Below are 26,019 nucleotides of genomic sequence, written 5' to 3' on the forward strand. Positions count from 1 at the left end.
ATTACCATTCATGGATCATGAGTTGGAATTCCTTTGCCACCTGGCTAATCATTTATAGAATTATCCGATTTACCCGATATTTTACAACCAATATCAGCCCTATATAGAATTATCCGATTCACTCGATGTTTTGCAACCACTTTACAACCAATATAAGCCCTATGTAGAATTATCCAATTCACCCGATATTTTACAACTAATATCAGCCCTATATAAAATTATTCGATTCACCCGATATTTTGCAACCACTTTACAACCAATACCAGTCCAATGTAGAATTATCCAATTCACACGATATTTTACAACCAATATCAGCCGTATATAGAATTGTCAGATTCACCCGATATTTTATATTCGTTATTCAGTCTATATAAGCCATTCTAGGACCAATATTAAACATCCCAGTATTGGTTCCTCGGTTGTAATAACTCCGTTAATCCCATATTGAGCCCTACTGGGGTCAAGGTAAAATTGTTCCTAGGGTAGCTGTAAACCCCAGAATGAGTCAACTGCTCAGTTTGAGTTACAGTTCGTTTCGTTAAGGCGGAGAAAAAAAACCTCACAAATGAAATTCATTGACTTGGAAATCAATAATTGCAAAAAGGTGCATAGTTTGGTTTTGAGAAAATTGCTAATTTGATTTATTATCCCAAAAAAGCGCCATTGAGATTATTACCATAGTTTGTTTCGTTTTTTATGTTAGCATATGTTGTACTAAACATTTTTTAAAAAAAATTCTCCACGATATCTTAAGATCACGTAAAAAATTAACAGACACAATTAAATCCACTCTTACTTGAGCAATATGAGTTTATTATACTTACATATTGTTCTAATTTTTGATTGTTCGATTTTAAACCTCGAAATACTTGAAATTCTACTTATTTAAAAAGGCGAACCAGCTGGTCGCAAGCTAAGTATTTTATACAATTTAAAAACAAGTATTCTAAAGCATCAAAATGAATTTGGGTGTGAGGAAATTAGATATGTGTGAATGTTTCTTGTGGTCCACAGGGCCGTCTTCATGGCACGCATGGCGCAGAAATATGTAATACTAATACTGTTTAAAATCGCAGAAACATGTAATACTGTTTAAAATCGAACAAAAAAAAATCACATACACATAAAGTAAAGCATTACTAAGACATGCAATAATTGTAACAAATTTAATAACATTTTGATTACGCCAAAAATTCAATGTATATAAAATAAAGCATTTTTAAACTATGCTTAATTTAAATTTTTTTTTAAAAAATGAGATTGTAACCAGTTGTAATCTTCAAATAATAAAATAACTTTGAAAATAATGGAAGCTAATTAAAATAATTAAATTTTAAAAAAAAGCATATAACAAATGAAAAAAAAATCAAAAGGTATGCATTATTTTATCAAACTTAGTCGTTATTAAAATATCTTTCAATGCACATCAAACATAACTAGTTTAAAAATTGTTGTCTCATAGTGCTGTGTAATTCTAAACTCTCTTTCGATTATTACTTTATTTAACTTATTATAAATAATAAACAGAGTTAGTGGTGGTCAAGCATTGGCGGTGGTGGGTCCAGGCATAAAGACGGTACTATTGGTTCTGTTATGAAATTAAGTTAATTTCAATTTCAAAAATTATTAAAAAAAATAGATGATATCATTTTTTTAAACGATTACAAGATTTCACTCAATTATCGTTCTTTAATTCTTAACTCTTTTCTCCTTTTGAGACAGCTATATATCACCTATAATCTTATCCTGTTCCTTAAAGCCTTGATTCTTTTTAATCACATTGTGATGATAAGATTGTAAAATTTTATCATCCTTTGAAGGTTTAAGTTATGATCCTGGAAAAAATATTATAGTTCTCACACCGATATTTTTCTAAACTGCTGACTGAGTTTTTTTTTTTTTTCCTTTCCATTATTAAATGAACAATTTTTCTTTCTTTTTGTATCATCTTGTAACTGATCAAATCATCCATTTTTTTTTAAAGTTAATTAATCGTGTACCCCTACTTCTAACTTTATTTGATTTTAAAAATTATTGCAAGATCTCAGTCTAACTTAAAAGAGAGGTTCGAAATTCAGTCATAACTTTTTAAGGTATTTGTACCTCACTTTTTTTCTGAAAACTTATCAGATAAGAAAAATCGGTCCCGTTACCTTCTTCCCCTTGATATCTTTGTATACAAATTAAATCAATTATGATTTTTCGTTGAGTTATACATTACTAATTAATTATAGTATACGTATATTTTTTGAGAAATGTACAAAAAATGTATTGTATGATGAAAAAAAATTTCACTCCTCGAGTTAGATTTTCTTTTTAAAAATTATTATTTACATTTAGAAACATACCTTATTAACTTTTCTTTTTAATTTACTTTGTATATATTTTTTATTGATTACAATGTTTAAGAGTCTGAAAACACATAATTTTTTTCTTCTAAAAAACAAGAATTTTTACTAGAGTTCCATCATATTTAAGAACCACGTCTACTATTGAAGCTTAAAATAAAACTTTTTTTTCCAAATTTATTTAACTCAAACTATAGAGATATATATGGTGCAATTAAATAATTTAAAAAATCGAAGATCATTTCTACTTGAAAAAATTAGTTCATAAATTAATTTTAATTGTTTTTTAAATCATGTCGTGGATAAAATATATTCCTAAAGTACAGTTAAAACTGGCAAGTATCAACTAACGATGATCCATAATTCATTTTCTTAAAAATTCGCTCTTTTGTCCCGAAGTTTCTTTTTTTTTTTTTCTTTCTTCATAATATAAGATTTTCATCAAAAAATTTACATTATTGAGAGAAAAATTGAAATCTTAATTTCGCGAGTGAAGAAAATAATATTAATCGCTGATTTGTGTAAATAAATTTTAAAAAAAGAAATTGGAAATAAATTGGGTTAAAATTATAATTTGAACTGAGTTGGTTATATATTAAAAGGAATCGTCCGATTCAAACTAGTGCAAAATATTTTCACGACTCGGAAATAAATGCAAATCCATTAGAATGTTTGTTTTTAGCCTGTATTCTTTTTGAAGTAAAGTCTTCAAAAAACGTCTGCCTCGATAACAGCTAAGTGGATTTAAGCTCATTTTCTGACAATGTATGGCTTCTACCGGTGTCGCAAAATATAATTGTAAAACTCTTCTTGATTTTGTCGGATATTGTGCATCGATTAGTTTTCTCTGAAAGCCATTTTCGATTATAAAAAGGTATGTCTCGATTTATTTTAACTATTTGGAATCAATCGCTTCTTTTAAAAACGTATAAAACTATTCACTATAAAATTAACTTATACTATCAGAAATTCTCGTATATAGGTTGAAATTATTTTTAAACAAATGTTTGATTTTTCAAAATTTTTGATGACTCAGTAAATTTAAACTCCTAAAAATGTATTTACATTTTTTATGCTCCGAACTATTCATTATATTCCTTGACTCGTGCACCAGTTATAAATTTTTGGAATCATCGTCAAAAATAATAAATCATTTTAATAATAAATTATTTTAATAATAAATTATTTTAATAATAAATTATTTTAATAATAAATTATTTTAATAATAAATTACTTTAATGAAAAATTATTTTAATAATAATTTAATTAATAATAATTTAATTAAAAATAATTTATTATTACTAATAGGCAAAAATAAGTATTTAAAAAAGGAAAATATAATGATATCAAAATCTGACGAATCAATTTCGGAGTTAAGCATGGATGGCACAGTTATCCAAAACTAGTTTTATAAGAAAATCATCTTCGTTGATAAATCTCCATAATCAAAAACCCAAATTTTTATAATATCTTTGTTTTTGTCTTACTTGAACTAAAGTTCCGTATTTTTTAACCCGCTTTATTTTCGACAAGCATTTCGTGAGAAAGATCGGTATTTCTTCTAAGACGAGAAGTACTTTTCTTTTGTACAATAAGTATTGTTCTCTGAGCAATAGGACGATAGATATTCTTTTTTCTAAAATAGGTACTTTTTTCAGAGACGAGAGATGCTCTCTGGTGCTCTTGGTACTTCTATCTCCATCTCCAGCATTTAAAACATACATAATATCTTTAAAATTTACCAGTTGTATTTTTCTCAGAAACAGGATTAAATATTTATCTAAGATTTCTAGAATTTTTTTAGCATTATTTTCATTTCAAATTTTTTAATTTTTTTCAAAAAGGTTTATTTTTTGAAAAATGTTTTTTAAAAGAATCACACTAATTTTTATTTTGATTCTTTTCCGAAGGTGATAACAAGAAGGGGAAGGGTTATCGTAGCGTATATAATTTTCTGAATAAACAGCAATAATTAAACTACTTTAAATAGAGTTACAGCTACTTATAAAACTAAAAATACCAAATTTCTTCGTCGAAAATGTAATTTACATAATTTTTGACTTGTTAGAAAATTATTTACCTAAATATTGTGTTCAAAAATCAATAATTAAATTAATCTTTAATAAAAACTGAATTTATAATTAAATAACTGAATTTACAGTTAAATAATTGAGTTTAATATTAAATAAAAATTTTATATGCGTGAGTGCCATTTCCACGAATGCCTTTATTCCTTGTCTTTCGCCATATGTTTTGTGTTATTTAATGTATGCAGAATAGCAGGTATCCTGAAAAAAGGGACACAACATAAAACATATTGGCAATCTCACTGCATTTTGCTGATCTATAAATAAAAAGGAAAATTTTGTATCTCAATTCTTTTACATAAATAGATTTTAGAAGAAGAAGAAAAAAGCATTCTACGATGTTCTTTTTTTGTCGAAAGTGTTCAAAAATAAAAATGAAGTTTAGTGAAAGCATAATACTTTTAGAATAATAAATATAAAACGGTCAAAATTGCCATTTTCTTTATCATGGTTCCGGAAATGAGAGAGAAAATTCCGGAAGATGTCTTACTAAAATTCTTTTATTTTCTTATCTTTTTTGAGTAAGTAACTTCCACTTGTGTTTTTATGATTTTTTAAGATACTTCCTACAAGGAATTGAAAGGTAATTTTTCTCATTTTTTTTTATTTGTCTAATATAATAATAACTATTTTTTAAAAGTAAGTTTGATTTTTTTAAAAAGATTTCTAGAGAACTAATCATTTTATATTATATTTTTTCATGTTGTTTCAACATTAATCTAGCTCCATATGATAGTAATAATTAATATGCCTCCAGATCATAATTATTTTTCTTTCCATTGACTGTATGATTCGTGTTTATCGGAGGCAGCAAAGACTTTTCAAATGCAATGAAAATGTAAAAATAGTACAAAATGAAAGCTGCATATTCAATGAAAGACTAACAATTACTTGCTTTCTATTTATTCAAAAACTGAGATCAAATCGAATTTTTAACAGGAGAAAGGGTGCTCTTCGGGAAAATATGAGAACCTGATTGGTGTAAGGTATTTTACCCGCGAAAAACTCACCAATCAGGCTCCTTTTTTTTCACGGCGACAATCGGAAGTGCGCCAACCGCATTCTGTATGAATGCTCCTTTTAAACATATTTGCGGAATGCATTGCATATGAAGGTATAAATAATTTGTGTTTTAAGCAATTAAAACGACATTAGCTTCTTGAAAATATTTAAAAACTTCAAAAAATCGTTCAGAAAAATTACTTTCTCTTCCTCCCATGTCGTGGTGCTTCAGGAGAAGCGGCTTACGACGTAGATTTTAAAATTCTTTAATAAGATGAACGAAAAGCAATTAATTTATTTTGTTTCATTATTTTCTTCTAAGGATCAATTTCTTTTAGTTTTAAAATCTTCGATTTTATCGGCGGACATCTTAGAAAGAAATGGATCTTTTTATATCGTCACATAATTAGCTCCTTCCAAAATTCATTTCTATTTCAATTTCTAATTCTTTATTTGCTTTGAACCTGAAACTAAAACAGAGTTTGTACAAAGGACATTTTTTTGAAATCATATACATAAAGTTTGATTAAATTTCAACCAGAGGTTAGAGGCCAACCAGTCTGTATTGTGAGGCAACATGTAAACAACCAATGCTTAATGAATAATCTGATTTCTGATTTACTAAGTTAAATTTTTATTGGTAAGCAAGAAAAACGAAATATTTGAGAGTTCTACATTTTATATAGTGCTTAAATCACGAAGTTTTGCTTTTTTTTCGTAAAAGCAAGGTTGACAAAAAGTTGCAATTTTTACTCGTGCTTAATATACATTTGTGAATTTTCATACAGATCTTCAAAGAGAAGTCTCAGAAATGCAGAACACTTTTAAATGACTTGAAAAGTGCTAAAAATTAGAATTTATGAGAACGAAACTTTACAGACAGCTCATTGATTTCAGATGACAGTAAACAAACAGTTAACCGTGAAAACAAGATTTGTTTAAGGGAAGGGGGGAGACTGCTCTCCTTGTTTTTGTATACAATATACTTCAGTGTCACAATTAAGGATCCCTTTTATCAGACGACTTTTGTTTTGTTAGATGCTTTAACATCGTAACTAAATATTAATATTAATGAAATTCAATGTAGAATATATTGTAAATACAAGATTCCGGATTTGACTTTTTCAGATTAGGCTTAGCCACACCCCATTGCGGCGTTTAGAGACTTGGATGCAATCGGCTGATATTAGTATTCCTATTTGAGGTTGACATTTTTGTTTATTTGTTGTTTTGTGGTTTATTGTATGTTTAAAAAAATAATATGCTTTGTAAACAATACGCACACGATTGGATAATTGAGTTGTTTTCTATACGTGGGATAGTTGATTGTTGGTAATCGATTGTATTTTTGTGTTATGTGATTTGTTATGAAGTCAGTAAGGATATGTTTTACAATTTATTATGCTTGTATTTGAAGCCTTGCGTACATTATAGTATAATATGTAAACCTGTACAAAATAATGTACAAACAATTGCATTTAAATTGTTTGTTTATTTGCTCAGATCTAAATTGGAAATCGAGAATCACAGATGCAGTAAAAATCTTTAATACTTTCATTTTAAACCATAACTTATTAATTTTTTTAGCATTGCATTTACTCTTTATTTTAATCATGAAGAGAATTGTATTTAAAATCATAATTATGTTAATATTTTAGTTTAGTGTTTAATCTTTCAATCGGATTTTTTTTTTTTTTTTTTTTTTTGTTATTTATAATTGCTAAGTAATATTCTTCCTTTTCACTTCAATAAATTATTACATAATTGTTGTAAATTTATGTATTTCCGAACACATTCAATATTTTTAATTAAAGTGACTGATAGTATAATGCTGACATGCTTTGCTAGATTCCATAAATCTTTTTTTTTATTTTTTATCAGACAGTATTACTTATATTTGCTAAATAAATATCTTTAGATACTGCAGTTCAAATTTAATAAATCTATTTCCTAACATTTAATGATAAATTTTTTTCCTTAATGTACACTGATAGTGAATATTTAAACTGAAGATCATTGAATGAAAAAGGCATTTCCATATTTTAATAATTATTTTTAGAAATTATTATTAAATTTTTATTTATATCACCAGTTTAAATAAAGATAAATATATCAGCGTGGAATTTTTTTCAGTGGCAGGTCATTGAAGGAAACTTAGGTGCAAGTTATTGGTATCAATCTATTTATTGCTATAACTAAAAAAAATTTAATTTACCTTAAATATTAGTTGATAAAGTACAATAAGTTTTCTTTATATTTTGAAGCCACCATTTGCAAAATTGAAAAACTAAAAGGTCTTCCCATTTTATTTTTTATTGAAATTAAACTAAATTACTTTTCTGTACTGAAAAATAATTTTAGTTTTTTTTATTTTATATCACTTAGATTGCCAACATTTTTAGGTTTTAAATAAATCTGAAAGTATCCTTTTTTTTTTTTTTTAAAGGAAAAATTATTTTGATTTAAATAAAAATTTCTTACATCATTTTAAATTGTGACCTCCATATTGATAATTTAATGATATGATAAAAGTGTTTTCACAAAATACTAAGTTTTGAAAATAATTACCTACCATTTGTGTCTCTCTCTCTCTCTCTCTCTTTATATATATATATATATATATATATATATATATATATATATATATATATATATATATATATATATATATATTGTTGATAGAAGAATGTTATTAAATGTTTATTTTTTATTTTGTTAAGTTGTCTTTTGTATCATTGAATTTCTCATTCAACAACACAATTTTCCTGACAATTTAGAAAAATTGTGTTCATCTTCACACATTTTCTCTGTATCACTTTTTATTTTTATCTATTACTAATTTTAATACTTTTAATTTAGTTCAAGAAGATATCAAAATCAGCAGATTATCTAATAGCTCACATAGAGGAATAAATGTATGAATTTAATGGTTAAAATCGAAACTAAATTAAAAACAAAAATGAAAGTGATAAAATGAGTAATAGATAAAAATAAAAGAGATAGAGAAAATATGTGTGATGAACAACATTACAGAGATAAACAGGGTACATGATGTTATATACAAAGTACATGATGAAATGTAGACTGTTTGAGCATCATGCTATCTTTTTTTTGAATTATAATTTGTCTGTATCAATATTTTTTTAAACTGTATAATATTTCATGTTGCAGGTTGCTTTAGGAAGATATTATCCATAAGCAACATCATGGCTTGTTGCATGAGTGATGAAGCCAAGGAACAAAAGCGTATAAATCAAGAAATTGAGAAGCAACTTCGTAAAGATAAGCGTGATGCACGGAGAGAATTAAAATTATTATTGTTAGGTAAGATCTTGAGTGAAATTATTTTCTTTGGATTTATATCTTGACCCTTTTTTTTCTTCAGATCTTGATATTTGATAGTTTATTTAGGTGCAAATAATTAAAAAATAATTTTGCGACTTATTTTACCAATTAAAAAAAATTAATATGCTATTACATTAAAATATTTAGTAACCTCTGTGAATTATTGTTTTAGATTTGATTATTTTTATGTATATGCTTTATTTTTATCTTAAAATTTTTTTATAGCATTTAAAAAAATAGCAGTTTTAATTATGTTTCAAATGATAATATAATGCAATTAATATCATAATAATTCAAATGATAATGTAATGCAATTAATCACAAATTTTCAAATTGGATTTGGATTGTTAAACTTTTCTATGTTTGTTGCTTATTTTGAATTTCAGAAGTTAATTTTTATAATATTATTTTCATGAGTTGTCTAATGCCCCCAGCCCTTAAAAAAAATTTATTTAATGAAATTATCATAATATCGAATAAGTAATTTTAGTATTTAGTTGGTTATGGAGCGAATTAAAATTATAATTGTTAGGCAAGAACTTGAGTGAAATAATTTTTAAATTTTTTTTTGGAGTCATATCTTGACCCCACCTTTATTCCCCTCCCAGATCTTGATATTTGATAGTTTATTTATGCGCTGATAATTAAAAAATAATTTTGCAACTTGTTTTACCAATTAATAAATTGAAAATGTTGTTACATTAAAATTTTTAGTAACCTCTGTGATTTATTGTATTAGATTTGATTATTTTTATGTGTATGCTTTATTTTTATCTTAAAGAATCTTCATAGCATTTAAAAATTAGTGGTTTTAATTATATTTGAAATGACAAAATAATGCAATTAATATCATGATACTGTGCAAATTTTTAAATTGGATTTTGATTATTGTACTTTTTTATCTTTGTTGCTTATTCTAAACTTCAGAAGTAAATTTTTATAATATTATTTGTATGAGTTATTTGATGCCACCATCCCTTAAAAAAAAAAAAATGAATCTGTTGAAATTATTATACAGTACAGAACCCGTTATCCGGAAATCAGAAAACCGGAAAACCAAAAAACCGGAACGAAATTCGATAAATTTACCCGTTATTTTTACCAAAAAAAAATTTTTTTTCCTCATAAGATTTTAGGATTTTTCTTTCTTTTTTGAGAGATGCTTACCTTACTATCATTTTGGAAATAATCATTAGTGTATTACTTCATCGTTTTTTCTTCTTTTTAAGATTATTTCCAAAAAAATTAATTTTTTTAGTTGGATATAACAATAAAAAAACGGCTTTTTGTAGCGATTCAGAAAACCGGAAAAATCAGTTATCCGGAATAGCGATGGTCCCGATCGTTCCGGACAATCGGTTCCCTACTGTAGTAATGAATAGGTAATTTTGGTATTAAGTTAGTTACTAATTTTTTTCATTTGCCTTTAATCACACGTTGTTTATTATGTTTTATAAATACTTAAAGCTAATGACTGTTTTTCAAATCTTGTTATGAAATCATAAAGATTTATATTTTTTGTCCTATTATATAGTAGGTAAACCAGAAAAATACAGCTTTCAGAACTTTTCTCATCTGTATATATTTTACTAATTTTATAGTCAACACAAGTTTATAAATAGAAAATTTTTGGACTGGCAATACAAAAAAAATAATTTTATACTTGCCTTGCTTTTTTTTAATTTTTTTTAAACAGTAAAAAATGAAGTTATCTTTAACACTTTTCATCCTAAGGGTTAATTTCTCTCTATTACTAAATGAGATGATATTAAATCAAATCTAATTTAATCATCGAGTGTTGAATCATATTCTTTGCCAATGAGTTCATCTGAGATAGATTGACCTAGTAGATGCAGATCTCAGAACTTTTTTTTTTAAATTCTATCCACAACTTAAAATCATCACAAATCTATAATAAAATTTAAATGAGTCAGCATAAAGAAATTATTTTTCACTTGTATATCTTTTAAATTACATAATTATCAGTAGTATTTGTTGCCCAATTTCCCTTTATAACCAAATGGCATGATTTTTTAATAATATAATGTAATGAGCCAAAAATACTTATTTACTGACAGGTGTCTAGTCTACAGCTGTTAATCATTTAAGTTTGAACCTAAATCTAAGTAATTTGGATTTTATCAAGTATATATTTTATAATTGTAGGATGCAATTAATCTCATTTTAATAATTGTTGCCTTATAAAACTCTTTTTTTTTAGCCTGCTAAATCAGTTTAGCCAGCTAATCCACTTCAATCTTTATGAAGGACGGCTTGTAAAAAGTATTAAGAAAAGGATAATTAAGATTAGAAACGAGTGAAGAAAATTAAAAACAAACTGTGAAAATATTAGTTAAAAATAATTTGAAGCAATTTTATGATTTATTTCAGAAATTATTGCTAATGTGTAAATAATATGAGAGGGATAATTAATATTTTTTCTATTATGTGTAGTTAATAATTAGATAATTATATTTTTTGATTTTAGGAACTATTGCTATCACATAGAAAGCATACTAAGAGGAATAATTAATAGTGACAAATGAGATATTGTCAATGCGCTTTTCCTTAAAGGGTCTTTCCCTTAAAAGCAACCAGTATTTCTAAATGTTAAATTGTTTACTTTCATTTCAGGTACTGGCGAGTCTGGTAAAAGCACTTTCATAAAACAGATGAGAATTATCCATGGTTCTGGTTATTCTGATGAAGATAAAAGAAGCTTTATCAAGCTCGTCTATCAAAACATTTTTATGGCCATGCAGAGCATGATAAAAGCCATGGAACTACTCAGGATAGAGTATAAAAACCCAGCAAACCATGTAAGCAATTCATCTTACTTCATGCTCTTTGATAATCTATTAAATAATTTTAAAATGTTTTTTCTAAGAGTTATGTATGTATATTTTGAAACTTGGCATGCATTCCAGTGTAATAATATCCATATGCTTAAATTAATTATTTTATTGGGAATATTTTATGTTTACACTAATTGTAAGTTTTTATTTGTCCCGAAACAAATCTGTGTCATAGCTTCCAACTCACACATAAAATCAAGAAACTTCCACATTTTAGGCAAATGTTCCAGACTCTAAAAGAATTATTAAATTTCTTGATTTTTTTAAAATTATTCACAATATCACAACTTTTTTCAATTTATATTACATTATTGCATAAAATTATAAAATATGTGTAATGACTGGAATTTTTATAAACCAAATTTTGTAAATAATTTCACTCTGAAGTTCTACTGTAAATTTTACTTTACATTTTCAATTTCTTAAAATTTCATAAATATTTTCAATTATTCAGCTTTATTTGTAACTGCATCTTTATTTAGTTAATTTTTTGTGAATATTATCACTCAGGGAACTTTCATTTAAATTTAATCAAGCATTTGTTTTATGAATGCATTTGTAAAACAACAGATTTAAAATGCTTTATTAGGATTAATAAAATTTTATCTGTATTTATATGAAATTTTAGTGCTGTTAGAATTTAAGATCGTAATTTTAGTATGCTGTAATTTACTATTTTTTTGGTGTAATTTGCTTTAAGAAAAAATTCCTAGCTACTGCTAAATTTCCCTTTTAAGTCTTAAATTGTGCTGTATACAAAATGTTTCTATTTATGATTTGCCAATGAGCTTTTTATTTTACTTATCTATTAAGAGGACACTATGCTGATGGAGAAAAAAAATTCCTATTGCAAATTTTCTTTTACCTCCATAAGTAATTTAAAGTATATAAAATTAAGTTCTGTCAAAAGTAGAGTAAGCCAAGAAGCTTTAATTGTTGGAAAAAAATTTCAAAATATCGAAATGCAAACAAATCATTGGAAGAGAATTTCTCCTCTGCGTAATCCTAAGTTATCCTCTCATAATTATTTTCATTTTGATATTTTGAAAATTTCTCTTTAGTATTTCTTTATGGCTTACTCTAGATCTTTGGTAAGTTATCTACAATTCATCATGTTGTACATTTTTAATTAAATTTTTAGTTCCTCAGTTTGTACCATTGTGCAGCAACTTGCATGATTACAAAGTTGAAAATAGATACTCTCAGCATGACTCAGTTGGCTAGTTCCATGACATGAAGCTGGTGGAGTGTGCTTCCAAATAGTTTAAGCCTTTACAACAATTTCTGTATTTAAATATTAAAAAAAGTTCAATTAGTTTTAAACATAGACATGAGAGGAGAAATATTAATTCCTTCTCTTTTGTCTTAAACAAATGATTCCCTGTTAAATAAAATATAATAAAAAATATAATAATTTCTAGCATTTTGCCAACTGTATCTTTTTATTTTAATTCTTTCATTAAAATGAAAATTCAAGTTAAATATGCTTCGGGAAATTGAGAATGTGATAGGTATATTTTAGATAGGAAGATGGAACCAGATTCATGAAGACTTTTCCTTAAGTTCTGAAAATTGTGAATTAAATATTATTATCCTTTAAGATTTTAATTTTTACTGTTGTATTTTGTTTTCCTGACAGAATTTTTAAAATATTAATACAAGAATTGTTATTAAGTAAAGAATTATGACATGTTGAAACTGTAAATCGAATTTTTGTGAATCACGAGACTCACCTAGTGATTTTGATACATGTTAGAAGACTGCTTATCTCTTAACTTAGCACATATATGATAAAGATTGTAACTGTCCCTGCCCTTTCCCCCGTATTTTTAGGGTATACGGGAGTGCTTGATAAACTTGACGCTGCAATAGTTCCCCCACAGGAAAGGGGGAGCACACTTTTATATGGTAAAATGTATGTATTCTACAGTGTTTTCACTACAGCTCGAGAATCTCGCATATTTGTTTCTTTTCTCGCATTAAAAAATTATTACCGCGAGAAATTCGCGCATTCTATAAATAAATTTCAAAATTCATGAATTTCTCGCATTTTGGTAAAAACTTCGAATTACGCCATTTAGAATAAAATCCGTTTATCTTTTCTTCCTGGATCTTTCATTATTTTCAACATCTGCCCCATTATCTAGCTTCCCTATTTACCAGTATTGTTCAGAACCTCTTCGAACAACAGAACACAACCATGGAACCCCTTTCAGAATACATTTCTCTGCAACCACGCGTTTACCGTAGGTAAAGTTTCTTAATGTAAGACGTTCAAAATTTTTATGCACTTATGTAAGATGGACAAATACCTTGTAAAGGCAAAATCTTCTATGATGAGGCACCAAAAATATTCAATGCTTTAAAAAATAGAAGACGTTAACAATGTATTATAATTAAAGAAATGATTTTTTTTTCAAGAGTTTTTGTTTCTTTAGAAATCTCACTTAACTTTTTGAAATCTCACCCTGTTTTTGAGAAAGGGTGAGAAATTTTCACCCATTTTTTTTCTATGATGAAAACACTGATTCCAGGAATAAAAAAAAATCTTATCAAAATGATTTTATTAGGAAAAGAAATGATTTAAAATGTTTTGTAGTCAAAGTAATTGATTCATCAAGGGGATCTCAAGAGTTCATTACATGTTATCTGAATGATGCATTAAACCTTCTACTAATTTTTTTTCTTTTAAGAAAATTGTTTACTATTTTAGTTAAAAGTATTTGGTTACATGCTTGAAGTGTGGACAGTGTAATATTATGTTATTCATACCTTACAAGGTACCTCAACGCATAATGACATAGACATAAGTATTGGCTGTAATGTAATGTTTTGAATATTATCATGATTTCATAAATACTTATGTTGTTGTTAAATGACTACAGATTTGAGTTAGTATAATTTAAATATTAAATGGTATAGCATAGCTTATAAAAGATAAACATCCTTTGATCGTGGTATGGCATGAAAAAAAGTAGAGTTAATTTGTTAGTAATGCTCATTTGAATAATTATAGCTAAACAATGTGTAATGCACGCTTAAAACTGAATTTTATTTAATGATTTTTGTTAGGATCATGCTGAACTGGTTAGAAGTGTGGACTTTGAGACTGTGACTACATTTGAAACTCCTTTTGTGAATGCCATAAGAGCACTATGGAATGATCCTGGAATACAGGAATGTTATGACAGAAGAAGAGAATATCAATTAACAGATTCCGCAAAGTAGTAAGTACATTTTGAAGATTTTCTTATGTTTTAGTATTAATTTTATTAAGCACATCATTTCTGTTGAGATTTTGAATGATAGATGGCAAGCGGTTTTTGATCTGATCATGATGTATGATGCAGCAGTTCTAAAAAAGAATATGTTGTTTTTGTAAAATTCTTTATATTAACTTGAGTGATTTTATTTAAAAAAAATGCTTATACATTTTTATGAATAGTTACTCATTTGTTTGATGGGTTTATTTTGTGATTTTTAGTAAAAACACTTAAACTGAGGTTGTTTTCTTTTCCAATGGCAATTAAGGTTGAATTTCTTACTTTTGCGACATTTTGTTTTCATTTGACAAAGGGACAAGCATTAATACTTGTTGGTTAGGAAGGTAGGAGTTTGCAAAAAATCACTATAATTTGCAAGCATTATTTTCTCTTAAAGTTAAAAATGTTAGTTTTTTTTGTTTTTCTTTGAAACCACATGGAATTGTAGAAGATATTTCACTCCAAGATGAGAACAAACAGAAAATTCAAGTTCCTTGGTTTTGTAAACCTACAGGTGTATGATGTTTTTACTCTAGAGTAAACATGTTTTGTTAATCATATACATTAAACTTAATGTTAATTTATTTTTATCCCAAATAAAAGAGTATTGCTTAAAAAAGTAATGAATTGGTAGAAACTATTTTTTTAAACTAAATTATGCCTAGTGTCCTTTTAAAAGAACAGTTATTATTATTTTTTACTTCAGAAATGGAAGAAGCATGAGTTTGAGTGTTTTAATATTATGATTTATTCTGTGGAAACCAGATAGTTCTTCACATAACATAACATATTAAGTATAATACCATAACATATAACGATAACATAGCATAATGGCCATAACACATTTTAAATATAATAATATTTATAATTGGAGTTGAAATCTAGACACTGTGCTTTTTTAAAAGTAATGTAGTAGTTAACAGAAAAATATATCATATGGGGAAAAGCAAAACACGTGCTATCACTTTTTTACGTATTTTTCTTGTAAAAATCACTTATTGTTGCTAGGCATAATGAGTTAAAAAAATATTATTTGTTTGTACATTATTGTGTGCATCGTGCTACATCCCCCAAACTCATTTTAATTTCTTTAGTTACCTTTGTGATTTGGAAAGAATAGCACTACCTGATTATCTACCAACACAGCAAGATATATTACGAGTAAGAGTACCAACTACTGGAATAATTGAATACCCATTTGACTTGGATTCCATCATATTTAGGTAAGTTACATTGGTTTTTCCTTTTTTTAGGATTTAATATTTATGCTTGCGTAATTTTTCAAAAATTATATTATCTTTATTATTTTTAGAATGGTAGATGTTGGTGGTCAACGTTCTGAAAGACGGAAATGGATTCATTGTTTTGAAAATGTAACTTCAATTATATTTTTAGTTGCCTTGAGTGAATATGATCAAATTTTATTTGAATCAGATAATGAAGTAAGTAATTGTTTTTTTAAAAAAAATTCTTCTTTTCAGTCAAAATTGTTCTTTATTTCCTCTTATTTTTTTGAACTAATTAATATTATCGGAATGTAATTTTTGTTCTCCAATTTAATTCAAAGTAAATATAAGTTGATAATTTTTTATTGTAATATTTTTTTAAAATTATTATTAATTTTAATACATTTTAGTGTTTACCATGTTTTCAATCTTGAATAATTCCAAATAAGCACATCTGAGCCGCAATGGCTCAGGGGATAGAGTGCTCGCCTTCCAACGAAGTGAACCGGGCTCGGATCCAAGTGATTGCAGGTCGATACGAATCCGCATACGGCTTGCACCGACCAAAGTGCCTCAGTTGTAGACGGATCATGGGTTAGAGCCCCTTTGCCTCCAAACTAACTGTGGGAGGTTCTTGTGGTCTTCCTCTCCATGTAACGCAAATGCTGGTTAGTTCCATCTAAAAGTCCTCCACGAAGACAAAATTTCTACCAATACTTGATCCAGGAGTTCCTTTGTGTTCTGTATTGGGTTCAAAATTACAAGGCTACGGAGTTTAAAATTAGTAGTCGTGAACCTGAAAATTGGGTTGGCTGTTCAACGACAGTTATAAAATTAAATAAGCACGTTTGTATCTAACTAGAATTTTTCAATTTGAAATTATTTCTGTATAAGTACATCCATATGTAAGCCATTATTTCCAACATTGAATAATTATTATATATATATATATTTTAAGTTAGCATAACCTTATGGTAACTGATGGGCCAAAAATTCGCACTTCATTTAATAGAGGGTTCGTGATATTTCTCCAATTTATAAGTAAAATTTAATACATATAATTCTAACTGAAATATTATTTAAAATAAATCAGCACAATGCATTTCAAACTGTACTAAAAACAATTTTCTAGTAATATATACAGTAACAGGGTTGCACAGAGAGAACATTGAAAATACAGGGAATTTTGTTTCTTATTTTTGTCTTTTAAAAAATGGTGAACACTCAAAGCTTAATCTTCTATAGGATATTTAACGATGTTATTTCAGTGATACTAAATTATTTAATTTATTATAGAATTATTTGAGTATGTTCAGCTGTTTTCCAGCAATCAAAACTAATAAATATAGTTAGCCCAATATGGCTCACACAAGAGCACAGTAATTATTGTTTCCTCTTAATATATTGTGTATAATATGTACAGGGAAAACACAGGGAATTTTTTTTCTTCCAGATTTGAGTGGCAACCCTGAATGATATAATCAAATTTATGTTTCAATTTATTGAAAATGGAATAGAATTATTTTTATTAATAACAACTGATTTTATAATAAATTTTTAGAAAAATTATATGTGCTATCTAAAGTAGTTTAAAGTAGTAGTTCATCTAATTTACTTTTAAGAATTTAAACAATAAAGCTGTAAGCAAAGCGAGTACTTCAGAATGACAGAAAAAAGTTGTTGTAATGCTGAGAGAACTGACATCTATTTATCTTCTTAATTATGCCATTTAAGGATTTTTTTACTTTCACTTCATTTCTCTGGTGTATCTATTTTTTTAGCTAGATGGATCCATTTATAAATAGACATCGTGACATTTTCCAATTATATCTTGATATGTTTGAATTAATTTAAAAGGGTTGTATTTTATGTGCATTTCTTTTTCTCGTTAATCTTTGACTGAATCGTTATCATCATTGTGATTATCTACTTCAATTTCTTTTTGTCTAATTCTTTGTATTAGTTATAAGCAACCATCTTTAAAGATTTCATTTACTTTAAAGAGTTTAGGAAATAAAGATTTACTTTCCCACATGCATGTATCTAAATACATAATATGACCTACTCTGATATGTATCACATTGACTTAAATTTTCTTTAAAACTAATGATTTTTAAATTTATGTAGCTATATTTGTTCTTCTTAAAAGTAGTATCCCACTTGTCTATTTCCTTACATAAGTATAGCGAAAAATGTAGGTAAAGTTTTTGTAATATAATTTATCTGTTTTAAAACGTGTGATCTTTTATAATTACTGGAAAACTACTAATATTGAATTTTTAAAAAAAATAATTCTGAAAAATGTTACTTATTTAGAATCGTATGGAAGAAAGCAAGGCACTATTCAAAACGATCATCACATATCCATGGTTCCAAAATTCATCTGTCATTCTTTTTCTCAACAAAAAAGATCTCTTAGAAGAAAAGATTATGGTATCTCACTTAGTGGATTACTTTCCAGAATACGATGGTATGTTTCATTTTCTTTTGTTAATGTATGTTCTTATATTTAAATGTAGCATTTTATGTACATTTAACTTAAATTTCAATCTTTACTTTTGTATAAAAATTTAAATGTCAAAGGTAAAACCTGATTTTGTTTAGAGTCCTGACAAATAATATTTAATTCTAGTTTAAAGTAATATGGCATTTTTACATATTGAGATTTTTTTTCCTTTTCAAGCACTGCAAATAATTTTTAAATGAACTCAGAATTAGTTATGTTATTTTGAATATTCTTTATCAACAGTAGATGGCAAAATCTATTATGAATGCAAAATCTATTATATCTAAATAACTATTTTGATATATTAATGTTTTCTTACCTTTATTTATGTTAATGTTTATTATGGTTAATGCTTCATTTACATTTCTTTTCAATTTTTTTGAATGGGTGCTGGTACGAAATTTTCTGTGAGTTTAATGCTGACTTATATTTATCATTTTAGCTAGCTTATTTTATTTAAAATTTTGTAGATTGCCTAACTTACTTAAAATTGAACTTCGTACATTAGGTCCTCCATGACTCTGAACAAGGACTTTTTATTTTTTCCTTCTGTTTTTTATTGTAGAAAACTGTATTTACTTATTATTATTAACTACTTATGTATTTATTTACTATTACTATTATTCATTACTTATGTATTTATTTACTATTACTATTATTCATTACTTATGTATTTATTTACTTAATGTTATTAATTGTATTTGCCTACTATAACAAATTTAATAGACTATTTTTCTTCTTTTACTATTTCAATTAACCTATTTCTTTTTCATTCCATTCATTCCTTTTCTTTTTTCTTAAACAAATGATTTCCTGTTAAATGAAATAATAATAATAAAAACTGTTACTAACACTTTGCCAACTGCATTTTTTTATTTTAATTTTTTCATTGAAATGAGAATTCATGTTAAATATGCTTCGGGAAATTGAGAGTTTTAGATAGGAAGATGGAACGAGATTCATGAAGACTGTTCCTTAAATTCTGAAACTTGTGAATTAAATATGATTATTCTTTAAGATTTTAATCTTTACTATTGTATTTTGTTTTTCTGACAGATTTTTTTAAAATATTAATACAAGAATTATTATTAAATAAAGAATTATGACATCTTGAAAATGTAAATTGAATTTTTGTGAGCGAGAGAGAGAGAGTGCTCCTTTGACTCCAAACTCACCTAGTGTTTTAGACACATGTTAGAAGACTGCCTATCTCTTAACTTAACAGTTATATGGTGAAATACATGTATTCCATGAAAGAAAAAAAGTCTTATTAAATTGATTTTATGAGCATAAGAGGTTCATTAAAATATTGCTGAATGGTATTTCTTTTTGCACTATGTATATTTATTATGTATGGTGTGTTTTATTATGTTTTGTTTGTTTTATTTTAATTATGTTATGTATGTTTTATTTTAATTATGTTATGTGTGTTTTATTTTAATTATGTTATGTGTGTTTTATTTTAATTATGTTATGTGTGTTTTATTTTAATTATGTTATGTGTGTTTAATTTTAATTATATATGTTTATTCTGATTTTAGGTCCCAAGCAAGACCATATTGCTGCACGGGAATTTATCTTAAAGATGTACTTGTCTCAAAATCCAGATCCTGACCGTATGGTTTACTCTCACTTCACATGTGCCACTGGTAATTATTTTTTCTATCATAAAAAAGCTTGTTTATACTTAAAATATATGATGCCATATTTTATTGGATAGACTTTTTAATAATGTTTTGAAATATTCTGATTGTTGGTATTAAATGACATTTCGAGTTTGATTATATATTATTCTTATATATGTGTGTAAATTCTGAACTATTTCATTACAGGTCAAGAAGATTTATAATTCTCACTTTATTATTATTATTTGGGAAAATAGTTGAAAAATCTTCCAGAAATTTTCAGAGATAAAAATGGATTGGGAAAAGTTACTAAAATACGTTAAATCATGGGGCAATTGTTAAAAAGTTTTTTAATTTTTTTTTTCTCTTGAAAAATGCTTGACTAATCTGCATAAATTTTAGCATTGAAAACTTTATGATTCATTTTAATAGAAATTTTTTATACTTTTAATTTTTAAAACTGTTACAGTATAAAATTATATTTATTAAAAATATTGAATAAAGTTACATTTAAACAAAGGAGTTTTATGTAGTATTAAGAAAAGTTTCAATTTTCTTAAGTAGTTTCAAATAAATTATTTAATTATGTTAAATATGTGTTTGTACTTTATTGGTCAAAAATCAGAATTCAAGTGAAAAATTGCCGTTAGTTTTAATGCTAGCTTTTTTCTGTTTTTTCTCGTCATATTCTAATTGTTTATTACTAATTAATTGTATTGGAAAAGGCGAGTCTTTCAAAGCCATTTAAGTTTCCTCATTACCTCATATTATGTGAAAATATAATTTGATTAAAAATATTTAAGGTAGTTTCTTTCTTCTTTTTTTTGTTGTTTGTGTTGCTTTAAATAAAAGTAAATTATTCCGTTTGTTTTAAATTTTTAAACATTCTTATAAATGTGACAAATGTTTAAGAAATGAATGCAAAAAGAAAAAAAAAATGTTATTTTTTATCTATAGTATTTATTTTGTTTAAAACTTTATTTATACTCTTTATTTATTTGTGTGATCCAACTTTCTGCTGCCTATAGATACTGAAAATATTCGTCTGGTATTTTGTGCTGTTAAAGACACTATTCTGCAAAACAACTTGAAAGAGTGTAATCTTGCCTGACAATCGAGAGGAAATAAATATCAGTGTAATGTAATTAAGTATTTAACCTGTAATTAGCAAATGATGTCCGCCTATACCCAAAATATCTCAACCTTTTGCTTATCATAGAAGATATTTCAATAACCCTTCCTATTATTCTATTTGCTTTAGAGAGGAAGTAGCTATAGATACCTCAATCAGGAGTCAAAATGAGCTTATCATACGCTATTTGTGCTGTTCTTTTTTAAAAAAGAAAAATAATAATAATAACCTGAATTTTCCTTACAGTTATCATACTTTAGATAAAAAACATTTTTATGCATAGATAGTTTATTTTCAATTTATTTTGTGCTTATTATTGTTGTTGTTTTATTGTTGATATTGAAAATCTTAGTGATAAACATGTTGAGTGAAAACATCTTAAAAAAATCCAGGTTTAAAAGTGAATGGTTGTTTAGTAAATTGGTTGTAAATAAAGTAATAAATTGAACAGAAAAAAAAAGCATTTTTTACTTATTGCTTTTTTTAACCATCATTTTAATTTATTCAAGTAAGCTTGTAATGGCTGCTTTCAGAGACAAAAAAAGATGTATTGTAATTAGCTTCTCTGAAAATGTTTTTCTTGATTTCACTTAACATGTTCTTTTACTAAGGTTATTATTGCTCAAATCATGTATTGAAGCATATAATTTCTATTATATAAACTCAATGGTGCAACAGCCGATGGGGGACCGTGGCCTGCTGTGTCCATCTCAGTTTTTTTTATTGCACTATTATTGCTCAACTCATGTATTGAAGCATATGAGTTCTATTTTATAAACTCAATGACACAACAGCCCAGAGCGGACCAAGGTCTGATGTGTCCATCTCAGTTTTCTTGATCTCAGGCTGCAGGAGCAGATGTTCCGATTTTAATGGTTAACCGAACGTCAAGCCCCCAGTGTTCAGTCCCTAAGCATGCTTGGTACTAATTTTACTGACCCACTGAAATGATGTACGGCCGAGTCAACTTTGCCTAGATTGAGGATTGAATCCCGAACCTGCGGCAAGTGCTACCATCGGGCGTTTTATTGTATAACTAGCTTAATTTAGCTTTCTAACAATAAATATGTAATAATTTGCAAGATTTACAATAATTAAATTATTTTTTTAATTATAGTATTTATTTATTTTGTTATAAATAATGCTCTTGAAAATTATGATTGTTGAATGTTTTAAACATTTGTGGTTATTTTGATTTTAGTTTTGATAGTTTGATTTTTTTAGAGAAGTAAAAAAATACAATTTTATTGTTAATTGTTAAATTTATCACTTAAATATGAATATTTGTATACTTTTTGTTTTATTTCAAAGTTATATACTTAGTTTTAAAGTTTGTGTACTTTTTGTTTTATTGCAAATGTTTTAAAAATATTTCTTGATGCGAAACACTTTTTACCTAATAAAGTTATTACTGAATACCTAAAGCATTACTTCTTCTAAAAACCAAAAAATTGCAATATTAAGAAGTTTGTTTTATTCCCATGTGTTTTTATTATGTAGTTAGCCTATCAAATTATATATTGTTCTAATTTTTGTATTTCTTTCTTCTTCTCTTTCCAGACACTGAAAATATTAGGTTTGTATTTGCTGCTGTGAAAGACACCATTCTCCAACAAAATTTGAAGGAATATAATCTTGTATAGGTGGTAAAAATTAGCCTTTTTACTGTTTTGACTTCACCCTTGGAATCACTATCAAAGCTACCTTTTGGTTAGCCCTCCTGATGGTGACACACATTTTTTTCAAACAACAACAAAAATCGATTTTGCTACTGGCAAACATATATAAACATACTCGTGTGTTTGTGCATATATACACAATATGTATATAAATATAATTGAAATCCCGTGAGGTCATTTAACTTGCTTAACACTGGGAGTGACTTGGCTACCAGTACATAATAATGAGGATAATTATTCTGATACTGATAGCTCTCTTCTTTATCTATTCTTCCCAATGCAGTCAGTAGAATGATTTTATTTTAATTTCTCTTCATAGAAACTCTTGTAGAGTTAATATTGAACAGTAGATTTTTTTATAATAAAAAAAAATTCTCTGTGCCAATGCATTTCTTATATAACAAAAAAAAAAAGTTTTGCTTACATTTGTACAGCGTTTTATTCTAAGTGGATGAGATTAAATAAATTGTGGGGTATATGAAATAGTACTTTTTTTTGTTTTCTGTGCTCAAATGCGGTGGACTTTTATGATCGAAATATATGGTTTGATTTAAGAATATTTTTTTTGTGTGCTAATCAAATTTTCATAAATTTATGTGCCTCTTATAATTTTACTACATTTAAATTTGCTTAAATGATTCTGATTTTCTGTAATATAGTCACTAAAGCTCTGTGATGAAATTAGCTCAGCCTAGTGATGTCAGTTAAATACTACATGTCTCAGCTGAAAGCATTGTGTTCAGATGGGTCCAAATTTTAAATGTAAGAATGTCTGTTACGCTAATTGTATATTTTTTACAAAATACAACAGCTATTTAATAGACAGCTTTTTTTTCCTTATATGATTTATACTTACTATAATTTTCAATTACAAACTTAGCTACTTTTGTTTTTAAGTCACAAAGAGAAATGACATTGCAGTAATGTTCTCGTAAAACAAAGTTTTTTGAATTTTTAAATGAAGTTTAACATTAATCATGGTTTTTCAAAAATTTGTATATAGTCACTTTTATTGGTTAAACTTAGCTAGTCAAAAGCATAAAGGGAATTAACATTTTAATCTATTTTATCCTATACTTCTAATCATAGATTTTAAATGTAACTTGAAACACATTAATGTGTAAATATATTTGAAGTGTCAGTTTTTCTTTAGAGTGCATTTTTTTAAAAAAAGAAAATTAAACTATGATAAATTTAATTTTAAAAAAATTCATTATATTAATATTAAATAATCGGAATTGTGCAATTTCATTCATATAAAAGAAGTTTGTTAAATCTTGTTATATTGACTAGGCACTTCAGATAGTGAAACATAAGATCTATTTAATGTGCATTATGATGTTGAAAATCTTAAATTATATAAATTGACTAAATTAAAATCTGGTCATTCTATTTGGTGTTTCAAAAATGTTTTTGTGCGTTACATAAAGTGTTTTAGCATTTCAGTGTGTGATTGTAGCCTACAAGGTGAGGAATTCAATGAGAAATAATTCCCTTTTTGTATTTAAAAATATAAAAAATTTGTGTACAGAAATGTCTTTGTATTGTATATTTCTTTTTATATTTTGTTTCTTGCACGTCAAATCTACATTGTAATATACATAATTCTTCCCTTTTATGCAAAGTTTATGTAATTATGTTACTGATCATGTAATTTATAAGTGCTGATCAGCCTTCTTATATTGTTGGTGCTTTTCAATATACTACTGTTTCTTGCAATTTGCATGTAATGGTAGTATAAGGATCCTGTTTTAGTGTTACTATGCTTTGATATATACACCTATATATATATATACATACTATAGACTATATAACAGTGCTGAGATTTTGTAAAATATGAAGTATTGCATTTTTGTCTTCTGACATCTTTTTCAGGCATTTGTTATTTACATGCCATTAAATGTTTGTAAAGTTAAAAATAATTTGAATGGTGTCTTGGCTGCTACCTGTGCTCAGTAATATTTTATAATAAAATTTGAGATCATTTCATATACTATAAAAAAATGTTTTTTTTTTCCTCTTATTTTTTAGCTTTTCCTTTAGGATTGATGAATAAACATGAATTATTTATAAAAATTTGGCTATTTTGTATTTTATTTTTTACTTTAATCATATTTTAAACAAACTTGTTAAGCTTTGTTTTCTATTCAATAACACAAAATTAGTGTTACTTAACTCTTCTGTATAAGGCAAGCAAATACTTTATTTTTCTTAATTACTTATATCATTTTGTTATAAAAATCATAGTCTTAAAGATTCTGCTCAGTCTCAAAGGTTTCAACCTGTGGAAATAGTATTTCGAGTATATTCATACTAAATAAGTGTGATTGGAAGAAAAAAAATAGTTGACCCAGCATTATTAAATCTTAAATAGTAGTAGTAATAATAATAAAAAAAAGGAATCACCTTATTAATAAGTAATATTTTATGTTTTGAAAAAGTTAATAGGAAAAATTAGATACACTTTAGAATCCTGGTTACACACAGAAGTACTTTTCAAAGGATTTTTAGTTGAGTGGCGAAAGATCTCAAATAGTTTATGTGACCTGCTACACAATTTTTTACATGTCTGCAGCATTGATTTGGTAAATGCAAGCATTTACAAAAAAAGTGTTATTAGCGAGTGCCTTTCCTTTAACCTCTTCCTTCTCACTTCCGTCAAATGTGGGGGTGAAGTCTCGCCCACCATTTCTCATGCATGTTCTTCTAAGAACATAATATCTTTAATACATTCTCATTTGTATAAATAAATTCAATATTTTTAACATAGCAAATATAATCAATTTTCTTTTGTGCTAGTCCCCTTTTCAATGCTGTTTATTTGAACCATCCTGCATCATATAGATTTTTGTTTAAAATTTTAGAGCAAATTGAAAATAGTGTAGGATATCCGTGAACTTGGAAAGTCATAAATTCCGGTATTGAACAAAATTTCTCATGATTTTAACTAT

The 26,019-nt window shown here is 26.5% G+C and overlaps 1 protein-coding gene across 5 annotated transcripts; it reads left to right on the plus strand.

Annotated features, from left to right (window-relative positions):
* The first annotated feature begins 3,091 nt into the window (after positions 1-3,091).
* Positions 3,092-25,144, plus strand: LOC107444992 (guanine nucleotide-binding protein G(q) subunit alpha). Of its 5 annotated transcripts, none has more exons than XM_087166275.1 (10): positions 3,092-3,222; positions 8,609-8,761; positions 11,417-11,601; positions 14,710-14,864; positions 15,995-16,123; positions 16,213-16,342; positions 18,443-18,596; positions 20,174-20,281; positions 21,286-21,393; positions 22,950-25,144. In XM_087166275.1, the coding sequence occupies exons 2-9, from the start codon at positions 8,644-8,646 to the stop codon at positions 21,366-21,368; spliced, it is 1,062 nt and encodes a 353-aa protein (XP_087022401.1). In that variant the 5' UTR covers positions 3,092-3,222; positions 8,609-8,643; the 3' UTR covers positions 21,369-21,393; positions 22,950-25,144. The 5 variants fall into 5 exon arrangements, with proteins under 5 accessions (XP_087022401.1, XP_087022399.1, XP_087022397.1 ...); XM_087166272.1 differs by lacking the exon at positions 3,092-3,222 and adding an exon at positions 6,356-6,641; XM_087166273.1 differs by lacking the exon at positions 21,286-21,393 and having other exon boundaries at positions 3,095-3,222.
* The last annotated feature ends 875 nt before the right edge of the window (positions 25,145-26,019 follow it).

Source organism: Parasteatoda tepidariorum, chromosome 6 (genome assembly GCF_982258835.1).
Source record: "Parasteatoda tepidariorum strain Cologne lab strain chromosome 6, Ptep-v5.0, whole genome shotgun sequence".
Classification (NCBI taxonomy): Eukaryota; Metazoa; Arthropoda; class Arachnida; order Araneae; family Theridiidae; genus Parasteatoda; species Parasteatoda tepidariorum.